At 38.4% G+C, this 25327-nt stretch overlaps 1 protein-coding gene across 1 annotated transcript in view; it reads left to right on the top strand.

Annotated features, from left to right (window-relative positions):
- The window catches only part of ARL8B (ARF like GTPase 8B), a 63110-nt gene that overhangs the window by 36020 nt on the left and 1763 nt on the right, over window positions 1–25327 (top strand). The window contains 6 exon segments of the mRNA XM_007453066.1: window positions 12253–12333; window positions 13681–13721; window positions 13775–13785; window positions 14317–14432; window positions 24446–24513; window positions 25096–25166. Of these exon segments, the coding sequence (XP_007453128.1) occupies window positions 12253–12333; window positions 13681–13721; window positions 13775–13785; window positions 14317–14432; window positions 24446–24513; window positions 25096–25166 (388 nt within the window).

The raw sequence follows: 25327 nt of genomic DNA, 5'->3' as shown, positions 1-25327 counted from the left end.
GCAGGAATGAGAGTTTTCAGGCTCCTAATTGAAATTGTGGGTTTGAGAACATTTTAATCCTCAAGACTTGTCTTTGTAAAGGAGATTGCTGCATAGTAGCTCTATTGGTATTAGCAGGCAGTAGGGATTAATTAGTTGTTTGAAATGAGTTGAATTAGAGTGACAGGCATTTAATTAGTTCCCTATGTCATTATGCTTAGTAAAAAGTGTTTTTTAATTCGGCTGTGATTTTCAGTTAATTTATTTTGTTTATTTTTGGCTGTGTTGGGTCTTTGTTTCTGTGTGAGGGCTTTCTCCAGTTGCGGCAAGCCGGGGCCACTCTTCGTCGCGGTGCGCGGGCCTCTCACTATCACGGCCTCTCTTGTTGCAGAGCTCAGGCTCCAGACGCGCAGGCTCAGTAGTTGTGGCTCACGGGCCTAGTTGCTCCGCGGCATGTGGGATCTGGACTCTCACTATCGCGGCCTCTCTTGTTGCAGAGCACAGGCTCCAGACGCGCAGGCTCAGTAGTTGTGGCTCACGGGCCTAGTTGCTCCGCGGCATGTGGGATCTTCCCAGACCAGGGATTGAACCCATGTCCCCTGCATTGGCAGGCAGATTCTCAACCACTGCGCCACCAGGGAAGCCCGCTTAGTAGAAAGTTTTTATCTAAAGAATTCTCATCTGTTATATTCAGATTTCATAGTTTCATATCAAAGAAAACATAGTGTCTTTCACCTAGTTTTAATGTTGCTACCTAAAAATAACTTAATTCATGTTGCTACTATTTGGGGTGTGTAGGTAAAACCTAACCAATAGTTAACTTGAAAAATAAACTGTTCACCTGAAGTCCCTCCCAAGGCAAAACTGATTGCTTGCCAAATTACCATAAATTTACCATCAAAAAAGAACAAAAAAACCTGGCAATTTCAATCCTAAAACTTGGAGACTTGCCTAACTGGACCCTTTAAAGGAGTGGTCTTCAGTCCACAAGTATATCAAGAGTGCCTCTGACAGCAGAGAGACAATTCTTGAGTGGTTTATGAGGACCAGTATAGCAGCTAAGGGTTAAATATTACATATTATGCATCCGAGTGGGTCTGGAGCCTTAAATATCACTCCTTCAGAGAGGCTTTCCTTGGGTACCCAGTCATCCTGTATTATCTCCTCTGTAGGATATATTTGTTGTGTGATGTTTTTATATTTGTTTCCTAGTTACTTTTCTTTTCCTTTTCTCCGTTGTTGAATAAGTGAGTGAATAAATGAATGAATAAAGGCATAGGCACAGTAGCTTTGTGGGTTGATAAAACCATAAAGGAGGGGGTGAACAATAATAGGTGTTTGTGAATCATTACAATACAGATTCATTATCAGTGTCTGCTGTTGATGATTGGATTATCTGCGAAGCAGGCTTTTATAATTGGCCTGCCGACATTAGAACATCTAGACCAGAGTTTGTAAATGCCTAGCATGAGAGCCGCAAGCACTTCTCCCTCATCTGTGTGGATAACACAGATGAAAGAAGAGCACAGCACTCATTGTGCCCAGGTGGAAGCCGCTGCCAGTCAGTTTGAGTTGGCAGACCAGATGGAAAACATTGGCATCTAGACCACAGTCTACACGGGGGCCTGTCCATGCCAGAATCTAGGGATGCCTTTATCTTTTTGGCTAGTGTTTTTTGAAGAGTTAGAAGGTTTTTTTGAGTCAGTATTGTTGCAAATTAAGCCATTTTTTGAAGGGTAATCCTGGAACTTTATGATTCTGCAGAAAGTTTTTATTACTTAATTTGCTTCAGAAAAATAGCTCTTCAGTTTGGTTTATTTGGAATGATGGCCCATTTTCAGAATCTGGGCCATTTGGAGATGAGAGGCCTTATTAATTGATTATGCCCCTAAGAAACCTAACATTTAAAAATTTTGCATGCTACTTAATTTTTTCTGGTAAGGACTGAAGAGAATCCCTCCCTCTCAGAACAAACAAAAAACACAAACAAACCCACTGGGATTTTGAGAGACATTATTCCTTGGTTAGTAATATTTAAATCTCAAATGAATCTTAACATGTGCTTTTAAACTGACATCCTGTGGGAAGGAATTTTGTCTGTAGTTGGAAGTAACTCTGGCACATAAAACTGAGAACAAATTACTGTCTTTTGGGAAATTATTTAAGGAAATGTCCAAAATGTTCTAAAATAGAAAATGAACATTGTATGATCCTTGAAATACTGCTGTAGTGAATGATCTTTTCTAGCTCCTTAAAAAGAGGTTGTAGGGAGATATCCTTAGATACGATGTATGTGTTCACAGTGGTAACTACTGTATGAAACGTTTAGAAAGAAAAGAAGAATGTGTTAAGCGGGACAGTTTTCCCCAAAACTAAGAGGAATTTAGACTTGGAAGAGCACACTATGTTTAATTCATTTCCCAGCTTATAAATAAATATTAAAACATTGGAGTAGATTTTAAAATGCCAATTTTAAAGCCCAGAGGCTTTTTCCTTATACTGAAACTATAAAACATGGATTTTTCTATTAGAAGACATTTGTAAGTTAGTATTCTTTTAGAATATTAAAGGACAAAACAAGATTAGCAATGACTTGTTCCTGAACTATTTGTCATAATTCCTTGTGATTGAATGTATTCATGAATTTCACTACTATTGTAGTAGGTAATTTATCTTCTAATTCTAGTTGTGTCCTAGATATGATATATAAGAAGATGGTATTTGATTATTCCATTTAAGAAATCTTCTATTTGGAAACAGTTTCAAATTTACAGAAATTTTGTGGGAATAAAAGCATTCCAAAAACATTTATATACCCTTCACTGAGGTCAAACATTTTACCTCATTTGCTTTATCATTCATGTACTGCGTGTGTCACCTTAGGTAAGTAAGGTCTATGCACCATGGCCCTTATTCCTAAATACTTATGTTTGTGTTTTCTAAGCTTAGGAATATTCCCTTGCATAACTAATTTAGTTGCCAACTTCATTATGTTAGAAAATGATACCTCACATTTTATCTCTTCCTGTTTTGTCACTTGACCCGATAATGTTGTTTATAGTGTTTTTGTTCTCCAGTGCAGAATCCAGTCTAGGGTCAGCTACTGCATTTAGTTGTCTTGTCTTTTTAGTCCCCTCTATCTAGTCTGAAACATTTTTACAGCCTTGATCTTTTATGACATTGACATCTTTGAAAAATTACCCTCCCTCCCCCGCCTTTTTAAGAGAATGTTGCTCTGTTTTGGATCTTTCTTCATGATTAGATTTAGTTTATGCATTCTCAGCTGAAATACAGTATGGGGGATATTGTGTCCTCCTAGTAATACTTCTGTAGGCACATGAAGTCCATCTGAGAAGCCCATGTGAAGTCAAGATGTCTGATTTCTCCATTGTAGAATTGCTTGTTTTTCCCTCTGCAACTGATGTGTAGTTTGTGGGGTACAGTTTAAGATCATGGAAATACCCTACTCCTCATCAAAAGTTCCCCTAGATCTACCTTTCATTTTAAATAACTTCAGCAAAAAATAGGTTGCCATTTTTTTTAACTATTGTAAATTGAAATATAAGAGTAATATTATCAGTAATTCTACTTATTAGTGAAATATAAGAACCGTAATAATGCTACAAACTAGGAAAATGGGTATTGATAATAACAGTTTTCCATTTGAATTAAAAGTGCTTGGAAAGAAAAATGACTAACTTGTGTATTTATTGGCCATATCTTCTCACTTGTCAAGTGTGTAAATTTTGGTGATTAAACAATTGAGTCATAGTGTGAGATGACCACTCTGCTTAACATGTGAGAGTAGTTTCTTTGGCTGAAAGGAGAAATTTAGTATGAGTATTTCGTTGTGCTCTTTATTTCATTCTTTAGCTTGATAACTAAAGCCTTAAAAAATAAAAAGATTCTTAGAGAAAGAAACTGTGAGACATTTGTCAAAGCAGGTATTTTTCCACTTGTGTTTCAAGTTTATTGAAATGGATTGGACTGCTACTACAGAGGAACAGATTAAGCAAAGAGAAACTTCTACCATGTTGTTAATAGCTTGATTTCTGCGTTTGTTCATGTAAAAGAGCAATGGTAAAGTCTAATTTGTTCCATTTGGAGTCTCTACTTTAAAGCCCTAAAATGTATGAGTATTTCACTGTGTTCTCACTAGTGTCAGATATCATGGTATATAAGCAGCCAGTGCTGCATGGTACATCTCTGTACTTTAACCTGTTTACAAAGAATAGACCCCTCCCCCATTCTTATTGTCTTAGAGTACGCTCAATGAAGTGTCCTTTCACTAATACAGGTCCACTGCCTCATGTTTTCTGCCTTCGTGGTGTTAACTTTTGCCTTGGTTGTTCTCTTTCCTTCCCCTTTTCTATTTGCCTCATTCCTATGATATGCAGTAATAAATTTAGGTCAGCTCTGTGTGCTGAAGTTGACACTAACAAAAGTTTATGGGACAAGGTCTGCTTTTAGCCTTTGGTATACTAATGAATTTTTGGGAAAAAAAAAAAGAGCCACATTTTTCCTACTGCTGTAGGCATTCATCTCTTAACTATATTTTAAATGAGAGGCCTATGAATAAAACATAAAACCATAAATGTTAGAGCTCGAAGTGATTTTGGAAATACTCTTCCAAGTACCTTTTTCTCTAGTAAGAAAGCTTAATCCTGAGGGTAAGATGACTTGCATGTGGTTAGTAAGTAGTGTAATTGGTGGTAAGATTCCTGGACCTTGAGGTAGTCTTTTTTTTTACCATTTTATTTTGCTTCAATTTTATCTTGTCCGAAGCCAGATTCCAAAGATACTACCTTGTGACTTTGGGTACACATTGATAACTGCAGTTCTGTCCACTGTCACAAAATCACAGTGAGTGCCACTTGTGATCTTGAATTTGTGTTATTAAGTGAAGGTCAGTTTGTTTCATATCCTATTTAGGAAGACAGGTATGAAAGCATATTTTTACTTCTCTTCACAGATCTTAAAAATGATAGGACTTTGAGCAAATGACTTAACCTGTCTTTGACTTGGTTTTCTCATCTGAAAAATGGGGATAATGCTACTTACTTCATACGGTTGTTATAAGGATTAAGTAAGTTAATACTGATTAATATTTACTAAGTACTTAGAACAGTGCTTCACGTTATTTAAGTGTTTGTTAAAATAAATAGCATGATACACAATTAAGTAGTACTTTTAAAGCATCTACTTGTTTCCTGAATTGCTAGTCTCAGCTTAGTGGCATTTTGACAGCATAGAAATAAATTCTGTTATTTAGAGCACAACTGCCAACTTAGTGGTTTAGTCATTCAACACAAACTTTGGAAAGTGACGATTAAGATTTGATACGAAGAAAGAAGTTGAAAATGCTTCCAAGTCTGTAAAGTTGTTATACCACAGAATCCATTCATAAAAGCTAATGAATGATTTTTTAACATTTTGCTGTACTCAAGACATTTGGGGATTAAAAACCCCAAGATTTGATTACCTAATTTTCAGCCATTGCAGATTAGCAGTGCCAGGTGAATTAGGGAAAGTTCTTGTTAACATCTGCCAGCAGTGAGAAGTAATAGTGAAGAGAGAGATGAACATTTATGAAAGTTCAGGGGCAGCCGTGTATACTGCAGCCCCCTACATCATTTCATCATGGGCTGGTACTATAGTTGATGGTTGTAATCATAAAATTTTACTACCAGAAGGGCCCTTAAGGGTTATTAAATTTAGTTTTCTTGTTTTTTTAAAAAAAAATATTTTAAGTATTTTCACTTTTTTTTTTGGGCCGCACTGCGTGGCATGTGGGATCTTAGTTCCCCAACCAGGGATAGAACCTGAGCCCCCTGCAATGGAAGCACAGATTCTTTTTTCCTTTTTTTTAACATCTTTATTGGAGTATAATTGCTTTACATTGTTGTTTTAGTTTCTGCTTTATAACAAAGTGAATCAGCTATACATATACATATATCCCCATATCCTCTCTCTCTTGCATCTCCCTCCCCCCATCCCTATCCACCCCCTCTAGGTGGTCACAAAGCACTGAGCTCATCTCCCTGTGCTATGCGGCTGCTTCCCACTAGCTATCTGTTTTACATTTGGTAGTGTATATATGTCAGTGCCACTCTCTCACTTCGTCCCAGCTTACCCTTCCCCCCTCCCCTTGTCCTCATATCCATTCTCTACGTCTGCGTCTTTATTCCTGTCCTTCCTCTAGGTTCTTCAGAACCTTTTTTTTTTAGATTCCATATATGTGTGTTAACATACGGTATTTGTTTTTCTCTTTCTGACTTACTTCACTTTGTATGACAGACTCAAGTTCCATCTACCTCACTACAAATAACTCAATTTCCTTTCTTTTTATGGCTGAGTAATATTCCATTGTATATATATGTGCCACATCTTCTTTATCCATTCATCTGTCGATGGACACTTAGGTTGCTTCCATGTTCTGGCTGTTGTAAATAGTGCTGCAGTGAATATTGTGGTGCATGACTCTTTTTGAATTCTGGTTTTCTCAGGGTATATGCCCAGTAGTGGGATTGCTGGGTCCTATGGTAGTTGTATTTGTAGTTTTTTAAGGAACCTCCATACTGTTCTCCATAGTGGCTGTACCAGTTCACATTCCCACCAGCAGTACAAGAGGGTTCCCTTTTCTCCACACCCTCTCCAGCATTTATTGTCTATAGATTTTTGGATGATGGCCATTCTGACTGGTGTGAGGTGGTACCTTATTGTAGTTTTGATTTGCATTTCTCTGGTGATTAGTGATGTTGAGCATCCTTTGATGTGTTTGTTGGCAATCTGTATATCTTCTTTGGAGAAATGTCTATTTAGGTCTTTTGCCCATTTTTGGATTGGGTTGTTTGTTTTTTTGATATTGAGCTCCATGAGCTGCTTGTATACTTTGGAGATTAATCCTTTGTCAGTTGCTTCGTTTGCAAATACTTTCTCCCATTCTGAGGGTTCTCTTTTCATCTTGTTTATGGTTTCCTTTTCTGTGCAAAAGCTTTGTAGTTTCATTAGGTCCCATTTGTTTATTTTTGGTTTTATTTCCATTTCTCTAGGAGGTGGGTCAAAAAGAAGCTTGCTGTGATTTATGTCACAGAGTGTTCTGCCTATGTTTTCCTCTAAGAGTTTTACAGTGTCTGGGCTTACATTTAGGTCTTTAATCCATTTTGAATTTATTTTTGTGTGTGGTGTTAGGGAGTGTTCTAATTTCATTCTTTTTCATGTAGCTGGGCAGTTTTCCTACCACCACTGATTGAAGAGGCTGTCTTTTCTCCACTGTATATTCTTGCCTCCTTTATCAAAGATAAGGTGACCATATGTGCATGGGTTTATCTCTGGGCCTTCTATCCTGTTCCATTGATCTATATTTCTGTTTTTGTGCCAGTACCACACATCTTGATTATTGTAGCTTTGTAGTATAGTCTGAAGTCAGGGAGTCTTGTTTCCTCCAGCTCCGTTTTTCTTTCTCAAGATTGCTTTGGCTATTCGGGGTCTTCTGTTTTTCCATACAAATTGTGAAATTTTTTGTTCTAGTTCTGTGAAAAATGCCATTGGTAGTTTGATACCATTTTTTTTTCTCAAGATTGCTTTGGCTATTCGGGGTCTTTTGTTTTTCCATACAAATTGTGAAATTTTTTGTTCTAGTTCTGTGAAAAATGCCATTGGTAGTTTGATAGGGATTGCATTGAATCTGTAGATTGCTTTGGGTAGTATAGTCGTTTTCACAATGTTGTTTCTTCCAATCCAAGAACATGGTATATCTCTCCATCTGTTTGTATCATCTTTAATTTCTTTCATCAGTGTCTTATAGTTTCCTGCATACAGGTCTTTTTTCTCCTTAGGTAGGTTTATTCCTAGGTATTTTATTCTTTTTGTTGCAGTGGTAAATGGGAGTGTTTTCTTAATTTCTCTTTCAGATTTTTCATCATTAGTGTATAGGAATGCAAGAGATTTCTGGGAAGCACAGATTCTTAACCACGGGACCGCCAGGAAAGTCCCTAGTTTTCTCTTTTTACAGTTTATAAAATAACCCTGAAACACCAAGAACACATTAAATCATGTTCCATAGACTGTGAGAAGTTAACCAAGTATGTATTTCATTTTAGAAAGCTTTCTGTGCAAGCTTTTTAAAAAGTTTTGGTATCTAAAAACTTTAGCTACAATTTCTGGCTGCTTTATTATGTATAGCACCTTTTCCTGATATACCAAATAAATGAAGCATTATCTCATACACACCTCTCCTCAGATATTAATTAAAGCCTATTACAGTTCACAATGGCGATCTGTAAGACATGTAATCAGCCGCTATTGAGCTATGTGACCTTGGGAATTTATTTCTTGTTCTGTAAAATGGTAGTGATAATTGCCTCCCTTTACATCATACATTTCTAAAAAATGTAAAACACACAAAACGTTAAAATTACCATCTTAATTATTTTTGAGTGTACAGTGCTATTAAATACATTCACATTTTTGTGTAACCATCACTGCTGTCCATCTATAGGACCTTTGATCTTCCCAACCTGGAATTCTGTACCCAGTAAGCATTAACTCCTTGTTTCCCCCTTCTCTAGCCTTTGGCAACTACCATTCTATTTTCTGTCTTAATGAATTTAACTACTCTAGGCTCCTTATTTAAATAGAATCATGAAGTATTTGTCTTTTTTGGGACTGCCTTACCCTTAGCATAATGTCTTCAAGGTTCATCCACGGTGTAGCATGAATAAGGTTGGTTTTTTTTAATGTCTTTTTTGGAGTATAATTGCTTTACATTGTGTAAAGTTGTGTTAGTTTCTGCTGTATAACAAAGTGAATCAGCAGTACGTATGTATGTATATCTCCATATCCCCTCCCTCTTATGCCTCCCTCCCACCCTCCCTGTCCCACCCCTCTAGGTGGTCACAAAGCACCGAACCGATCTCCCTGTGCTATGCAGCTGTTTTCCCCTAGCTGTCTGTTTTACATTTGGTAGCGTATGTGTGTCAGTGCTACTCTTCCACTTTGTCCCAGCTTACCCTTCCCCCTCCCCGTGTGCTCAAGTCCACGAATAAGGTTTTTAAGGCAGAAAAATACTGCATCGTAGGACTAGACCACACTTTATCTGCTCATCTGCAGGTGGACACTCAGGTTGCTTCCACTTTGTGGCTATTATGAATAATTCAGCTGTGAACGTGGTTATATAAATATTTCTTCAAGTTCCTGCTTTCATTTGGGTATATACCCAAATGAACGGGAATTGCTGGATCATGTGGTAATTCTATTTTTAATCTTTTGAGGAACTGCCATATTGTTTTTCATTCTCCAGCCCCTGACAACCACTGATATTTTTACTGTTTTCATAGTTTTGACTTTTTCATAATGTGATATTGTTGGAATCATACAGTATGTAGTCTTTCCACATTGGGTCTTTCATTAAATATGCATTTGAGGCTCCTCCATGTCTTTTGTCGCTTAATAGCTAATTTCTTTTAGTACTGAATAATACTGCATTGCCTGGATATACCAGTCTATCCATTCACTTATTGAAGGACATCTTGGTTGCTTTCAGGTTTTAACAATTATAAATAATGATGCTGTAAGCATTTAATGTGTGAGTTTTTGTGTGGACTTAACTTTGCAAGTCCTTTGGGTAAATTCCAAGGAGTGTCATTGTTGGATTGTATGGTAAGAGTATGTTTGGTTTTGTAGGAAACTGTCAAAGTGTCTTCCAAAGTGGCTGTACCATTTTGCAAACCTATCAGCAATGACTGAGAGTTCCTCTTGCTCTACATCGTCATCAGCATTTGGTGTTACCAAAGAATACTAGATTTGGGCCACTCTTATTGCTTTGTGGTGGTATCTCATTGTTTTAATTTGCATTTCTGTGGTGACACATGATGTGGTGCATCTTTTCATATGCTTATTTGCCACCTGTATATCTTTGATGAGATGTCTGTTAAGATCTTTGGCTCATACTTTAATTGGATTGTTTGTTTTTGTACTGCTGAGTTTTAAAAGTTCTTTGTATATTTCCCATAACAGTCCTTTATAGAATATCTTCTGCACATATTTTTCTCTTACTCTGTGGCTTGTTTTCCGAGTCTCTTGGCATTGTCTTTTGCAGAGCAGAAGTTTTTAATCAAGTTATCTTATTATTTCTTTCATAGATTATGCCTTTGGTTTTGCCTTTGCCCATTTTTTAATCAGGTTATATTTTTTGTTCTTGTGTTATGGCTAGTTATGATATATGGAGTTTTGATATCATGACTAGATCTTCACACGTATAAATCGTATATGTGAAAGTTCTGAAAATTATAATGTCTGTATGTATAAATTAAGTAGTGATTATGGTTGTGTTAACTTTCTTCCTTTCTCTCTCTCTTTCTTTCTCTTTCTTCTTTCCGTACTTTTTTTCTTCTTTCTTTCTTTCTGTCTCTCTGTCTGTCTCTCTGTCTGTCTGTCTCTCTCTTTCTCCTCTCTCTCTCTGTCTCTTTCGCATTTTTTTGAGATTAGCCCCAAATCCACTGAACAGGAGGGGAAAAATTTTAAAAGTAGAACACTTTGGGGGTTATGTAGAAGAAATTAATTTGTAAAATTGGAATTCATTGTGCTTGGTACAATTGGTACTTGTAGACAGTTTTGGAATGAATGTGTGGCAAACAATTGGCCAGTGTTAGGGCCTTGAAAATAGTTCCATTTGTTTAATTACTCCCATGTTGATACACTTCATAATCCCGAGCTGTAACTAATAAATAAGAGACCACTTGAGAAATAAACATTTGGCAAATAAAATATATGAGTATGTAAATATATAAAATCTGTGTCAATTGTGACTCACTAGGTGTACTTCATAATTGCAGTCAAAATAAAGAATATGACAAGAAAGATGGAAGACCTGTTAGGAGAGAATTATGATACTTCACTGAATGATGTAAGGGATTTGAATGTTTGAGTGGACAAACCATGTGCCTAGGTGGAGAGACTTGGTTAAGTATCAAGAGTTGATAAAGGGCAGTTAGTATTTTAACAGAATTATTAATTTCTAAAGTTTATTTCAAATGTGAGAGATGTAACACATTCCTGAACATTCCAACTTCTTGATCTGCTCTATAGAATAATATGTAGGATAAGCTACAGTAATGCATGTAGTCCTAATTTATTTCCAATTAGAAATAAACAGACTAATGGAAAAGAATTGAAGGCTCAGATATAGAACTGTCTCTATATGGAATTTGGCGTATCACATCAATCTAGTTAGGAAAGTGTGGATTTTTAAATTAGGAGTGAGGGCATCCCTGATGGCGTAGTGGTTAGGAATCCGCCTGCCAATGCAGGGGACACGGGTTGGAGCCCTGGTCCAGGAAGACCCCACATGCTGCGGAGCAACTGGGTCTGTGCGCCACAACTACTGAGCCTGCGCTCTAGAGCCCCCAAGCCACAACTACTGAGCCCGCGTGCCACAACTACTGAAGCCCACACACCTAGAGCCTGTTCTCCGCAGCAAGAGAAGCCACTGCAATGAGAAGCCCGTGCACCACAACGAAGAGTAGCCCCAACTCACCGCAACTAGAGAAAGCCTGTGCACAGCAAAGAGGACCCAACACAGCCAAAAATAAATAATAAGTAAATACATAAATATTAAATGAGGAGTGAGGTGATTATAGGTTATACATTTGTAAAAAGGACCTTTCTTGCATTGTATAATCAAATCCTAGATGGGTGAACATTTTAAATTTAAAAATATAAATACTGTTAGAAGATATTTAATTTTAGTTCCTCTGACAGGAAAGTCAGGAACCAAAAAGAGAATATAATTGATTACATAAGGGAGGATCATGTTTATGAAGAAAACATTTTATAAGCCTTGTTAAAAGACTGACTCAGAAAAGCAACAGTGAATTTTAACAGTATTGTCAAAATAATTTCAATCCTAAAAATAGAAAACTTTGAACTTTTACTTCTGATTTACTTGTACCTTGTATGCAAAAATTCACGTATACGTGCACGAATTAATAAATGTTCATATGTAGTTGTACAGTATTTCTTAAACTTAAAAATATGTAAAAAAATTATAGTAGTTTCAGAAGTATCTTTAATGGAAGACCGTGTCTTTGAATGAAAAAAGTAATGCACCTCTTCGATTTATGGCTATTAGGAGTGTTTTCTTAAGGTATATTGTTATCGTCACTAAAAAATTAGTTATTTGCTAAGATGGGTACAGAGTAATGTTGATGTGAAAGGTTTGCAGTGTTACATTTTTTAATAAACAACGATTAGTCTAAAAATGTTTTCTTTCAGTCAGGTCAATTCAGTGAAGATATGATACCTACAGTGGGCTTCAACATGAGAAAAGTAACTAAAGGTAACGTCACAATAAAGGTACGTCAGCTTCTTGCCATACTTGATTTACATTGTTAGCAGATACAAACTAGGAATTTTTGTTTGTTTCTTTGCGTTTTACATGAGTATTGGCAGTTCTTAATTAATGAGTGGGCATGTTCCAAAAGAGTGTAAATCAAGTTTTTTTCTTTCTTGCTCTAATAGATCAAAATTTGTGTGTTGAAATGTTGTTAAGTGCCCATAAAAAACTTAGCATATGGGTTGGCAGAAGTATTATTTGGGATTTAGGTGTTCCTAGGAAAGAAAAATCCCATCTTCAAAGTATTTGGAATGTGATATTATTACATTATTTCATGAATGATATTTTATATTGAAAGATAATAATTGTTTATAATGTTGGTAATTTATTATTATATTTGTGGTAGCAAATATGGTAAACTAGTTTTCCCTTTCTTTGCTAATAAGCCCTAAAATTAAAACTATAAAACAGTAAAAAGTTAACTAGTTTAACATAACTTTGTTTCTAGAATAAGTTTCATAGGTTTGAATTGTGGACTGTTGGACTGTTTTTTAATTTATTAGTAGTATTATTTTTGGCTTCCTTGTTCATGGGGGGAGTTTACTTCTATAGCCTGAACTTTATGGCCATTTTACCCAGTTCTTGTGGTTCACAGAAGCTGTTTACTAAATTTATTCCGTAGCTTATCTAATGAAGCTGCTAATTTTTCGTGTGTGTCTTCATGCATGTTTCCAGTGTCTATGGCTAAATTGGAAGCCTCCTAAAGATAAATATCATGACTTCAGACCTTTACATAGCCCTACAGAGTAGCCATAATAGTGAAATTACTGTGGGTAGTAGCTTTCATATGGTAAAATAATTTTATATAAGAAAAGCACCTAGGTAGGAATGTTTTCTGTTATGTACAGAATAACTAAAAACGATTAGATGTTAATATATACCCAATCAGACAACTAAACTTAAATAGATTCTGAATGAACTGTTTTTTTCTGTCTTGGACTCCAAATATGGATGATGGCTGATTATGCAGATTCTAAGAGTGCTATTTCAAAAAATATGTATTTTCAATATTGGAAATTTATTGGTTAGCAGGCAAAGAAGGTATTGCACAGAAACTAAATATTTGCTCAAGCACCACCTATTAGATCTAATGTAAACATATTAAGTATGAGCTTCAAGTTTAGAAGTGGCCCCAAGAACTTCCAGATTAAGAGCTTGTTTGACCTCAAGTTTTTCAAAAGCAGTTTGGCTCTAACATTGTGGAAATGAGCATATCTGCTTGATCTTTCTCCCCTCCTTCTGCTGCTTTTTTCTTCAATGTGTTATTTGAAATATCTTTATTAAGAACTGTCTATCTTGATTTGAAGATTTGGGACATAGGAGGACAACCCCGCTTCCGGAGCATGTGGTCCCCCCCCCCCCCCCCCCGTCTCCCCCCTTGCAGTCAGTTTAGGTTTCAAGGGAAAAATGCTGTTTTTCATACTTTTAAAGGCTGAATTTTTATTTCGGGCAATAACAGTCTTTCTTCGATATTTTCTTAGTGTAATCCCATTAACATCAGACTTTAAAAATAGAATGATAGAATGAGAGTTTTATTTGCTTTTTATGTAGCTAAGAGCTAATGGATATAAATGTTTTACTATCATGTATTAGCCCCCTAAGAACAGTCTACCTATCTACTTATTTTATTGAAGTATAGTTGATTTTCAGTATTATGTTGTTTTCAGGTATACAGCATAGTGATTCAGTAGTTTTAATTATATTCCATTATATGTTATTACAAGATATTGGGTATAATTCGCTGTGCTATACAGTATATCCTTGTTGCTTATCTAATTTTATATATAGTAGTTAGTAGAACAGTCTATTAGAAAGTATTTTTGGGTGCCAGCCTTTTAAAATCGAGGACTTTATTTTAATGAACAGTTACAGTAGGATAAATTAAGAAAATTAAAACATCTATTAATTGTGATCATCAAAGAATATGGTGGAGACATATTGAGATCATTTTATGTTTCTGTAAAGCTACATGATAGATGCTGCAGATCGTGAAAAGATAGAAGCCTCTCGAAATGAACTACATAATCTTCTAGATAAGCCACAGTTACAAGGAATTCCAGTGAGTATGGAGTACTGGTTAATTTTACATTATATAATTATAATACTTATAATTATTATTACAAGTATAATTATACATTTTTATTTATTGTGTTTGAAATCAGTAAAATGTCTTTTGTTTTAAAGCGTGGAAGGCTTACATTTACTGAGTATCTGCCACATACTGTGCAGTGTGCTGTTTATTCATTTCTTAAACAGCTGTTTATTGAACTGTATGTAGTAGGAGCAGTGCTTAGTCCTGGGGAAATAGTAGTGAGCAGAAGTGAAAAGAAACATGCTGCCTACAATCATGGAGCTTATGGTTTAGTAGGAAACTAGGTAGATGATATGAAATCATTTGAATAATACGGCTGTGATCAGTGCTACAAGGGAGAGGTACAAGGGGCTATTGAGTTGTAAGTTAGAGGGGAGATTTAATGTAAGTGTCAGGGAAGAAGGAAGGATTCTCTGAGGAAATGCTGCTTGAGCTGAGATGTGAGGGATGTGACAGCTGGAGGAAAAGGGAGTTGCAGGCAGAGGCTCTTTGGTAGGAGGAGGTGGGGCACTGGGAGGAAGCCAGTGTTTCTTGAGCACAGAGCAGAGTGGGGAGGTTGGGGTAGAGTGTGGCGAGCTTGCGGCGGCCCGGACACTAGAAGAGGCTGTGTGGGGCAGGACTGGTTGTTTCTCTTTATTTATTTATTTATTTTAACATCTTTATTGGAGTATAATTGCTTTACAATGATGTGTTTCTGCTGTATAACAAAGTGAATCAGCTATACATATACATATGTCCCCATATCCCCTCCCTCTTGGGTCTCCCTCCCACCCTCTCTATCCCACCCCTCTAGGTGGTCACCAAGCACCGAGCTGATCTCCCTGTACTGTGCGCCTGCTTCCCTCTAGCTATCTATTTTATGTTTGGTAGTGTATGTATGTCCATGCCACTGTCTCACTTTGTCCCAGCTTACCCTTCCCCCTCCCCATATCCTCAAGTCCATTCTCTAGTAGGTCTGCATCTTTATTCCCGTCTTGCCCCTAGGTTCTTCTGATCATTTTTTTTCGTTTTAAACTCCATGTATATTTGTGTTAGCATTGGTATTTGTTTTTCTCTTTCTGACTTACTTCACTCTATGACAGTCTCTAGGTCCATCCACCTCACTACAAATAACTCAATTTCATTCCTTTTTATGGTTGTGTATACGTGCCACATCTTCTTTATCCATTCATCCGATGATGGACACTTAGGTTGCTTCCATCTCCTGGCTATTGTAAAAAGAGCTTCAATGAACATTGTGGTACATGACTCTTTGAGTTATGGTTTTCTCAGGGTATATGCCCAGTAGTGGGATTGCTGGGTCGTATGGTAGTTCTATTTGTAGTTTTTTAAAGAACCTCCATACTGTTCTCCATAGTGGCTGTACCAATTTACATTCCCACCAGCAGTGCAAAAGTGTTCCCTTTTGTTCTCCAGCATTTATTGTTTGTAGATTTTTTGTTGAGGGACATTCTGACTGGTCTGAGATATCTCATTGTAGTTTTGATTTGCATTTCTCTCATGCTTAATGATGTTGAGCATTCTGTCATGTGTTTGTTGGCAAGCTGTATATCTTTGGAGAAATGTCTATTTAGGTCTTCTGCCCATTTTTGGATTGGGTTGTTTGTTTTTTTGATATTAAGCTGCATGAGTTGCTTGTATGTTTTGGAGATTAATCCTTTGTCAGGTGCTTCATTTGCAAAGATTTTTTCCCATTCTGAGGGTTGTCTTTCCGTCTTGTTCATGGTTTCCTTTGTTGTGCAAAAGCTTTTAAGTTTCATTAGGTCCCATTTGTTTATTTTTTTTTAATTTCCATTTCTGTAGGAGGTGGGTCAAAAAGGATCTTGCTGTGATTTATGTCATAGAGTGTTCTGCCTATGTTTTCCTCTAAGAGTTTTACAGTGTCTGGCCTTACATTTAGTTCTTAAATCCATTTGGAGTTTATTTTTGTGTGTGGTGTTAGGGAGTGTTCTAATTTCATTCTTTTACATGTAGCTGTCCAGTTTTCCCAGTACCACTTATTGAAGAGGCTGTCTTTTCTCCACTGTATATTCTTGCCTCCTTTATCAAAGATAAGGTGACCATAGGTGCATGGGTTTATGTCTGGGCTTTCTGTCCTGTTCCATTGATCTGTATTTCTGTTTTTGTGCCAGTACCACACTGTCTTGATTACTGTAGCTTTGTAGTATAGTCTGAAGTCAGGGAGCCTGATTCCTCCAGCTCCGTTTCTCTTTCTCAAGATTGCTTTGGCTGTTCGGGGTCTTTTGTGTTTCCATACAAATTGTGAAATTTTTTGTTCTAGTTCTGTGAAAAATGCCAGTGGTAGTTTGATAGGGATTGCATTGAATCTGTAGATTGCTTTGGGTAGTATAGTCGTTTTCACAATGTTGTTTCTTCCAGTCCAAGAACATGGTATATCTCTCCATCTATTTGTATCATCATTAATTTCTTTCATCAGTGTCTTATAATTTTCTGCATATAGGTCTTTTGTCTCCTTAGGTATTCCTAGGTATTTTATTCTTCTTGTTGCAGTGGTAAATGGGAATGTTCCCTTAATTTCCCTTTCAGATTTTTCATCATTAGTGTATAGGAATGCAAGAGATTTCTGTGCATTAATTTTGTATCCTGCTACTTTCCCAAATTCATTGATTAGCTCTAGTAGTTTTCTGGTAGCATCTTTAGGATTCTCTATGTATAGTGTCATGTCATCTGCAAACAGTGACAGCTTTACTTCTTCTTTTCCGATTTGGATTCCTTTTATTTCTTCTCTGATTGCTGTGGCTAAAACTTCCAAAACTATGTTAAATAATAGTGGTGAGAGTGGGCAACCTTGTCTTGTTCCTGATATTAGTGGAAATGCTTTAGTTTTCACCATTGAGGATGAAGTTGGCTGTGGGTTTGTCATATATGGCCTTTATTATGTTGAAGAAAGTTCCCTCTATGCCTACTTTCTGCAAGGTTTTTATCATATTTGGGTGTTGAATTTTGTCGAAAGCTTTCTCTGCATCGATTGAGATGATCATATGGTTTTTCTCCTTCAGTTTGTTAATGTGGTGTATCACGTTGCTTGATTTGCGTATATTGAAGAGTCCTTGTATTCCTGGGATAAACCCCACTTGATCTTGCTGTATGATCCTTTTAATGTGCTGTTGGATTCTGTTTGCTAGTATTTTTTTAGGATTTTTGCATCTGTGTTCATCAGTGATATTGGCCTGTAGTTTTCTTTCTTTGTGACATCTTTGTCTGGTTTTGGTATCAGGGTGATTGTGGCCTTGTAGAATGAGTTTGGGAGTATTCCTCCCTCTGCTATATTTTGGAAGAGTTTGAGAAGGATGGGTGTTAGCTCTTCTCTAAATGTTTGATAGAATTTGCCTGTGAAGCTATCGGGTCCTGGGCTTTTGTTTGTTGGAAGATTTTTAAGCACAGTTTCAACTTCAGTGCTGTGATAGGTCTGTTCATATTTTCTTTTTCTTCCTGACTCAGTCTCGGAAGGTTGTGCATTTCTAAGAATCTGTCCATTTCTTCCAGGTTGTCCTTTTTATTGGCATAGAGTTGCTTGTAGTAATCTCTCGTGATCCTTTGTATTTCTGCAGTGTCGGTTGTTACTTCTCCTTTTTCATTTCTAATTCTATTGACTTGAGTCGTCTCCCTTTTTTTCTTGATAAGTCTGGCTAATGGTTTATCAATTTTGTCTTCTCAGTTTTAGTTTTATTGATCTTTGCTATTGTTTCCTTCATTTCTTTTTCATTTATTTCTGATCCGATCTTTATGATTTCTTTCCTTCTGCTAACTTTGGGGGTTTTTTTTTGTTCTTCTTTCTCTAATTGCTTTAGGTGTAAGGTTAGGTTGTTTATTTGAGGTGTTGTTTGTTTCTTAAGGTAGGATTGTATTGCTATAAACTTCCCTCTTAGAACTCCTTTGCTGCACCCCATAGGTTTTGGGTCATCGTGTTTTCATTGTCATTTGTTTCTAGGTATTTTTTGCTTTCCTCTTTGATTTCTTCAGTGATCTCTTGGTTATTAAGTAGTGTGTTGTTTAGCCTCCATGTGTTTGTATTTCTTACAGATTTTTCCCTGTAATTGATAGCTAGTCTCATAACGTTGTGGTCGAAAAGATACTTGATACAATTTCAATTTTCTTAAATTTACCAAGGCTTGATTTGTGACCCAAGATGTGATCTATCCTGGAGAATGTTCCATGAGCAGTTGAGAAGAATGTGTATTCTGTTGTTTTTGGATGGAATGTCCTGTAAATATCAATTAAGTCTATCTTGTTTAATGTATCATTTAAAGCTTGTGGTTCCTTATTTATTTTCATTTTGGATGATCTGTCCATTGGTGAAAGTGGGGTGTTAAAGTCCCCTACTATGATTGTGTTACTGTCGATTCCCTGTTTTATGGCTGTTAGTGTTTGCCTTATGTATTTAGGTGCTCCTATGTTGGGTGCATAAATATTTAGAATTGTTATATCTTCTTCTTGGATTGATCCCTTGATCATTATGTAGTGTCCTTCTTTGTCTCTTGTAATAGTCTGTGTTTTAAAGTCTGTTTTGTCTGATATGAGAATTGCTACTCCAGCTTTCTTTTGATTTCCATTTGCATGGAATATCTTTTTCCATCCCCTCACTTTCAGTCTGTATGTGTCCCTAGGTCTGAAGTGGGTCTCTTGTAGACAGCATATATGCAGGTCTTGTTTTTGTATGCATTCAGCCAGTCTATGTCTTTTGGTTGGAGCATTTAACCATTTATATTTAAGGTAATTATCAATATGTATGTTCCTGTTACCATTTTCTTAAGTGTTTTGGCTTTATTATTGTAGGTCTTTTCCTTGTCTTTATTTTCCTGCCTAGGAAGTTTCTTTAACATTTGTTGTAAAGCTGGTTTGGTTGTGCTGAATTCTCTTAGCTTTTGCTTGTCTGTAAAGCTTTTAATTTCTCTGTCAAATCTGAATGAGATCCTTGCTGGGTAGAGTAATCTTGTTTGTAGATTTTTCTCTTTCATCACTGTAAATATGTCCTGCCATCCCTACTGGCTTTCAGAGTTTCTGCTGAAAGATCAGCTTATGTTAACCTTATGGGGATTCCCTTATGTGTTACTTGTATTTTTTCCCTTGCTGCTTTTAATATTTGTCCTTTGTATTTAATTTTTGATAGTTTGAATAATATATGTCTTGACATGTTTCTCCTTGGATTTATTATGTCTGGGACTCTCTGTGCTTCCTGGACTTGATTAACGATTTCCTTTCCCATATTAGGGAAGTTTTCAACTATAATCTTTTCAAATATTTTCTCAGTCTCTTTTTCTCTTCTTCTTCTGGGACCCCTATAATTCGAACGTTGGTGCGTTTAATGTTGTCCCAGAGGTCTCTGAGACTGTCCTCCATTCTTTTCATTCTTTTTTCTTTATTCTGCTCTGCAGTAGTTATTTCCAGTATTTTATCTTCCAGGTCACTTATCCGTTCTTCTGCTTCAGTTATTCTGCTATTGATCCCTTCCAGAGAATTTTTAATTTCATTTATTGTGTTGTTCATCTCTGTTTGCTCTTTAGTTCTTCTAGGTCCTTGTTAAACGTTTCTTGTATTTTCTCCATTCTATTTCCAAGATTTTGGATCATCTTTACTATCATTATTCTGAATTCTTTTTCAGGTAGACTGCCTATTTCCTCTTCATTTGTTAGGTCTGGTGGGTTCTTACCTTGCTCCTTCATCTGCTGTGTATTTCTCTGTCTTCTCATTTTGCTTAACTTACTGGGTTTGGTCTCCTTTTCACAGGCTGTGGGTTCATAGTTCCCATTGTTTTTGGTGTCTGCCCCCTGTGGATAAGGTTGGTGCAGTGGGTTGTTTAGGCTTCCTGGTAGAGGAGACTGGTGCCTGTTTTCTGGAGGATAAGGCTGGATCTTGTCTTTCAGGTGGGCAGGAGCACGTCTGGTGCTGTGTTTTGGGGTGTCTGTGAACTTATTATGATTTTAGGCAGCCTCTCTGCTAATGGGTGGGGTTGTGTTCCTGTCTTGCTAGTTGTTTGGCATCGGGTGTCCAGCACTGTAGCTTGCTGGTTGTTGAGTGAAGCTGGGTCTTGGTGTTGAGATGGAGATCTCTGGGAGATATTCACCATTTGATATTACGTGGAGCTGGGAGGTCTCTTGTCGACCAGTGTCCTGAACTTGGCTCTCCTACCTCAGTGGCACAGTTCTGACACCTGGCTGGAGCACCAAGAGCCTGTCCTCCACACAGCTCAGAAGGAAAGGGAGAAAAAAAAGAGAGAAAGAAAGAAGAAGATAAAATAAAATAGTCATTAAAATAAAAAATAATTATTAAGAAAAAAGTGTTTTAAGTAAAAAAAAAAAAAATGGACAGAACCGTAGGACAAATGGTAAAAGCAAAGCTATACAGACATAGTTACACACAGTAGCATATACATACACACTCAGAAAAAAAGATAAAGGGAAAAAATATATATATAGCATTGCTCCCAAAGTCCACCTCCTCAATTTGGGATGATTCGTTGTCTGTTCAGGTATTCCACAGATTCGGGGTATATCAAGTTGTTTGTGGAGATTTAATCTGCTGCTCCTGAGCCTGCTGGGAGAGATTTCCCTTTGTCTTCTTTGTTCTCACAGCTCCCAGGGTTCAGTTTTGGATTTGGCCCCGCCTCTGTGTGTAGGTCGCCTGAGGGCGTCTGTTCTTCTCTCAGACAGGATGGGGTTAAAGGGGCAGCTGATTCGGGGGCTGTGGCTCACTCAGGCCAGTGGGAGGGAGGGGTACGGATGCGGCGCGAGCCTGCGACGGCAGAGGCCGGCGTGACGTTGCACCAGCGTGAGGCGTGCTGTGCGTTCTCCTGGGGAAGTTGTCCCTGGGTCCCGGGACCCTGGCAGTGGCGGGCTGCACAGGCTCCCGTGAGGGGAGGTGTGGTTAGTGACCTGTGCTCGCACACAGGCTTCTTGGTGGCGGCAGCAGCAGCCTTAGCATCTCATGCCCGTCTCTGTGGTCCGCGCTTCTAGCCGCGGCTCGTGCCCATCTCTGGAGCTCGTTTAGGCGGTGCTCTGAATCCCCTCTCCTCGCGCACCAGGAAACAATGGTCTCTTGCCTCTTAGGCAGGTCCAGACTTTTTCCCGGACTCCCTCCCGGCTAGCCGTGGTGCACTAACCCCCTTCAGACTGTGTTCATGCAGCCAACCCCAGTCCTCTCCCTGTGCCCCAACCCTGAGCCTCAGCTCCCAGCCGTGCCCGCCCCGGTGGGTGAGCACACAAGCCTCTCGGGCTGGTGAGTGCTGGTCGGCACCGATCCTCTGTTGGGAATCTCTCCGCTCTGCCCTCCGCTCCCCTGTTCCTGCGCTCTCCTCCGTGGCTCCGAAGCTCCCCCCACTGCCGCCCACAGTCTCCACCCACAGAGGGGCTTCCTAGTGTGTGGAAACCTTTCCTCCTTCACAGCTCCCTCCCACTGTTGCAGGTTCATCCCTATTCTTTGTCTCTGTTTATTCTTTTTTCTCTTGCCCTACCCAGGTACGTGGGGAGTTTCTTGCCTTTTGGGAGGTCTGAGGTCTTCTGCCAGCATTCAGTCGGTGTTCTGTAGGAGCAGTTCCACATGTAGATGTATTTCTGATGTATCTGTGGGGAGGAAGGTGATCTCTGCGTCTGACTCTTGCGCCATCTTGAAGCTCCCTGGGTGTTTTTTGTTGTTGTTGTTGTTTTTTGCGGTACGCGGGCCTCTCGCTGTTGTCGCGTCTCCCGTTGCGGAGCACAGGCTCCGGACTCGCAGGCTCAGCGGCCATGGCTCACAGGCCCAGCAGCTCCACGGCATGTGGGATCTTCCCGGACCGGCGCACATCCCTTGCATCGGCAGGCGGATTCTCAACCACTGCGCCACCAGGGAAGCCCTCCCTTGTTGTTTTTAAATGGTGAGATTTATCATCTAAATCATTCTGATGTCAGTTTAAGAATGGATTGAAGTGGGACTATAAGGAGGACAGTTTTAGGAAGCTCTTGAAGTTGTCTTGGCAAAATAGAGTACCATGGATTGGGGTGGTCGTAGACAAGGTTGTGCGAAAGAAATAGACTGGAAGGATCTTTAGGAAGAGTGGCCACCAGACTTTGTAATGTTTAAATGGGAAGATATAAAGAGTAATTCCTAGTTCCTGGCTCTTTTAGTTAGATGGAAGGTGGTGCCATTTGTTGAGCTGAGGGATGCTGAAAAGGACTAGGCTTTACCCTCATGACCAGTTCGCAAGTGTCAGATCCTCGAGGTATGTTGTCTCAGTTAATCCTCACAATGTATTGAGGTCGATGGTGTGATCCCTCCTTTGTAACAGTTGTTATTCACTCAAGATCACGTGGTCATTAGCGTTTTGGCACAGCTAGGTTTTGCCTCCATGTCTCTCTGACTTCAAAGTCTATTCTTCTTCTTCTATGTTAACAACTAGTTCTGCACACCATAAGTAAAAAAATCAGTCTTGTCTTGGTCACCGTAAGAGTTCCTAGTTGCAAGCAATAGAAAGCTGATTTAAGTAGAAAAGAATTTACTGAAAGGATATTGGGTAGCTCACCGAGTCTGGGAGAAGGCTGCCCATAACCATCTTCAGAAAATAGGCTGGAACAAGGGAGGCTCAGCAGCTGCTAGGACCACATCCAGACTTATACCATCGAGTAAGTCTGGTGACTTCATGCAGTTTCTGAACACCAGACACAGTTGCTCCGATTGGAAGGTCATTTAGTTGATGCCCCTTCCCTAGCAGAATGGATTCTCTTTCCCCACTCTCTTGCAGTACTGGCTCTGCATTCATAGTTCTGGTTGATCCTAGATTATGTGTCCATTCTCTAGCAGAAAGGAAGGCTGGAAAAGAAATTGTCTACAGAAGCAAGAAGCTTTATTGGGAGGCAGGTTCATAAGGTGGAAGATTTCTTAAATGTAGGAAGAGGGCTAAGATGTCAGCCAACCCCAAAACTGACAACTGATCACAAATGACCATGATGCAGTTTTTAAAACTCACACAGGTCCAGGTTGAGAACGTGGGGTGACTTAAATAAGAGTGTGGAGAGGGGTAAGAGTTGGGGAGGGGAGGACGGGCTGACCGAAGGTGCTGAGATTTGGCTTTTGGCTCTCTGACCCCTGTGATTTAGCATTCCCCGGGGAGCTCCTGGTGACCCTGGCTCTCTGTCTCTGTCCTTGGCTCTTTCTCCTTCGTGAGAACTAAGCGTCTAGGGCCTAGAAATAGAATCAGTCGCCGTGTTTGGAGTTAGGGGTGGGGGAGGGGCATGTATTAAGTGAAAGAAATAGGTTTGGCAAGTGTTTAACAAGATGACAAGGTAGACATGGCGTGTACTTTCTTAGGATTGGTCAAAGATACAGTTTCTTAGGGAACGTTGACTCAGTAAGGATGTTATCAAATGTTATATGTACTCATAGGTTTTGCTTTTCATAAGGCAGAAAGGATGTACCTGGGAAAGATAGAGTGATGATTGGGACGCCCCTCTCCGCTTTCCTTGCTTTTCAAAGCACATCTACCAATCAGATGGTGGTATTTATTCTCAGAGTTTCTGGCTACTGCATTTATTCTGATCCCCAGGCTTATCCATTATCTTAGAATATTTATACATTATATTTTATAGGATGGGTGTAGAATTTTAAAGGCTTATTTACATGTTTACTGTTAGATTAATGACTAACAGATAAAAATGGTTGAAACTCATTCCTCCACCCTTGGTTGTTAAGATCACATTCACTTCTTGGTAAAGATTTATTAAGAAATAGCAGAATGTATACCGTAGACTTAGAATATTTCAAATAGAAGTTGGCAGCCACATATTGAATTAAGGACATGTGCATGGTAGGAGTTAGAGTAAATGTTAATTTGAATGATTAAATGAATGAGATAGGACACCAGTCACATAAATATACTTTAATTATGGCATGACGTAACATCCTGATTTTAATGTCTACAGATATGCACATGGTATGCTACTGTGACATTTTCTTACGTAAAATTTACTCAGTATCTTTTCTTTTTAAAGGTGCTAGTGCTTGGAAACAAGAGAGATCTTCCTAATGCCTTGGATGAGAAACAGCTAATTGAAAAAATGTATGTCTTAAGAATGAATGATGGTTTTTAAAAATAATTTGGTTCTAAATTACACTCTTTTGCCCACTGCTTTGTTTAGCATTGCTGTATTATTCAGTAATGATCATAGTCACGTTTTGGAGTACATAAACTTGACATACTAGAAAAGTGAACCCGTAACTTTTTTTTTCCCCCTTAAACGTTGTTTTTTTAATGAATGAATGAATGAATTTTTGGCCGCATTGGTTCTTTGTTGTGGTGCATGGGCTTCTCATTGCAGTGGCTTCTCTTGTTGTGGAGCACGGGCTCTAGGTGTGTGGGCTTCAGTAGTTGTGGCACATGGGTTCAGTAGTTGTGGCACACGGGCTTAGTTGCTCCGTGGCGTGTGGGATCTTCCCAGAACAGGGCTTGAACCCTTGTCCCCTGCATTGGCAGGTGGCTTCTTAATCCCTGCGCCACCTGGGAAGTCCCCGTAAAATTTTAGTATCAGTAAAATAATTTCTTCTGTGTGGTAATTCAAAAAACAAGCAAAATTGAGCAGTGAGTGAAAAGATGACAGTTGTTTTAAGCACAGACTTATTTTCTTAATTCTGCTGTTTATAGGAATCTGTCTGCTATTCAGGATAGAGAAATTTGCTGCTATTCAATTTCTTGCAAAGAAAAGGATAATATAGGTAAGAAATGTCTGGTGTTTGTGGAAGAAGTGGGTATCATTAGAAGGGATGTCTCATGCTTTTTACTGTTTATTATCTCCATTTCTGTTTAAGTGATTTCCCTTATAAAGTACTGTTGCTTTTGCCTCAGGAAAAAGAGTACACGTTATACCTTTTGACAA

Source organism: Lipotes vexillifer, unplaced genomic scaffold (genome assembly GCF_000442215.2).
Source record: "Lipotes vexillifer unplaced genomic scaffold, Lipotes_vexillifer_v1.1 scaffold1105, whole genome shotgun sequence".
Lineage (NCBI taxonomy): Eukaryota > Metazoa > Chordata > Mammalia > Artiodactyla > Lipotidae > Lipotes > Lipotes vexillifer.
The sequence above is the reverse complement of the archived record's forward strand: the minus strand, read 5'-3'. Positions and strand labels throughout refer to the sequence as shown.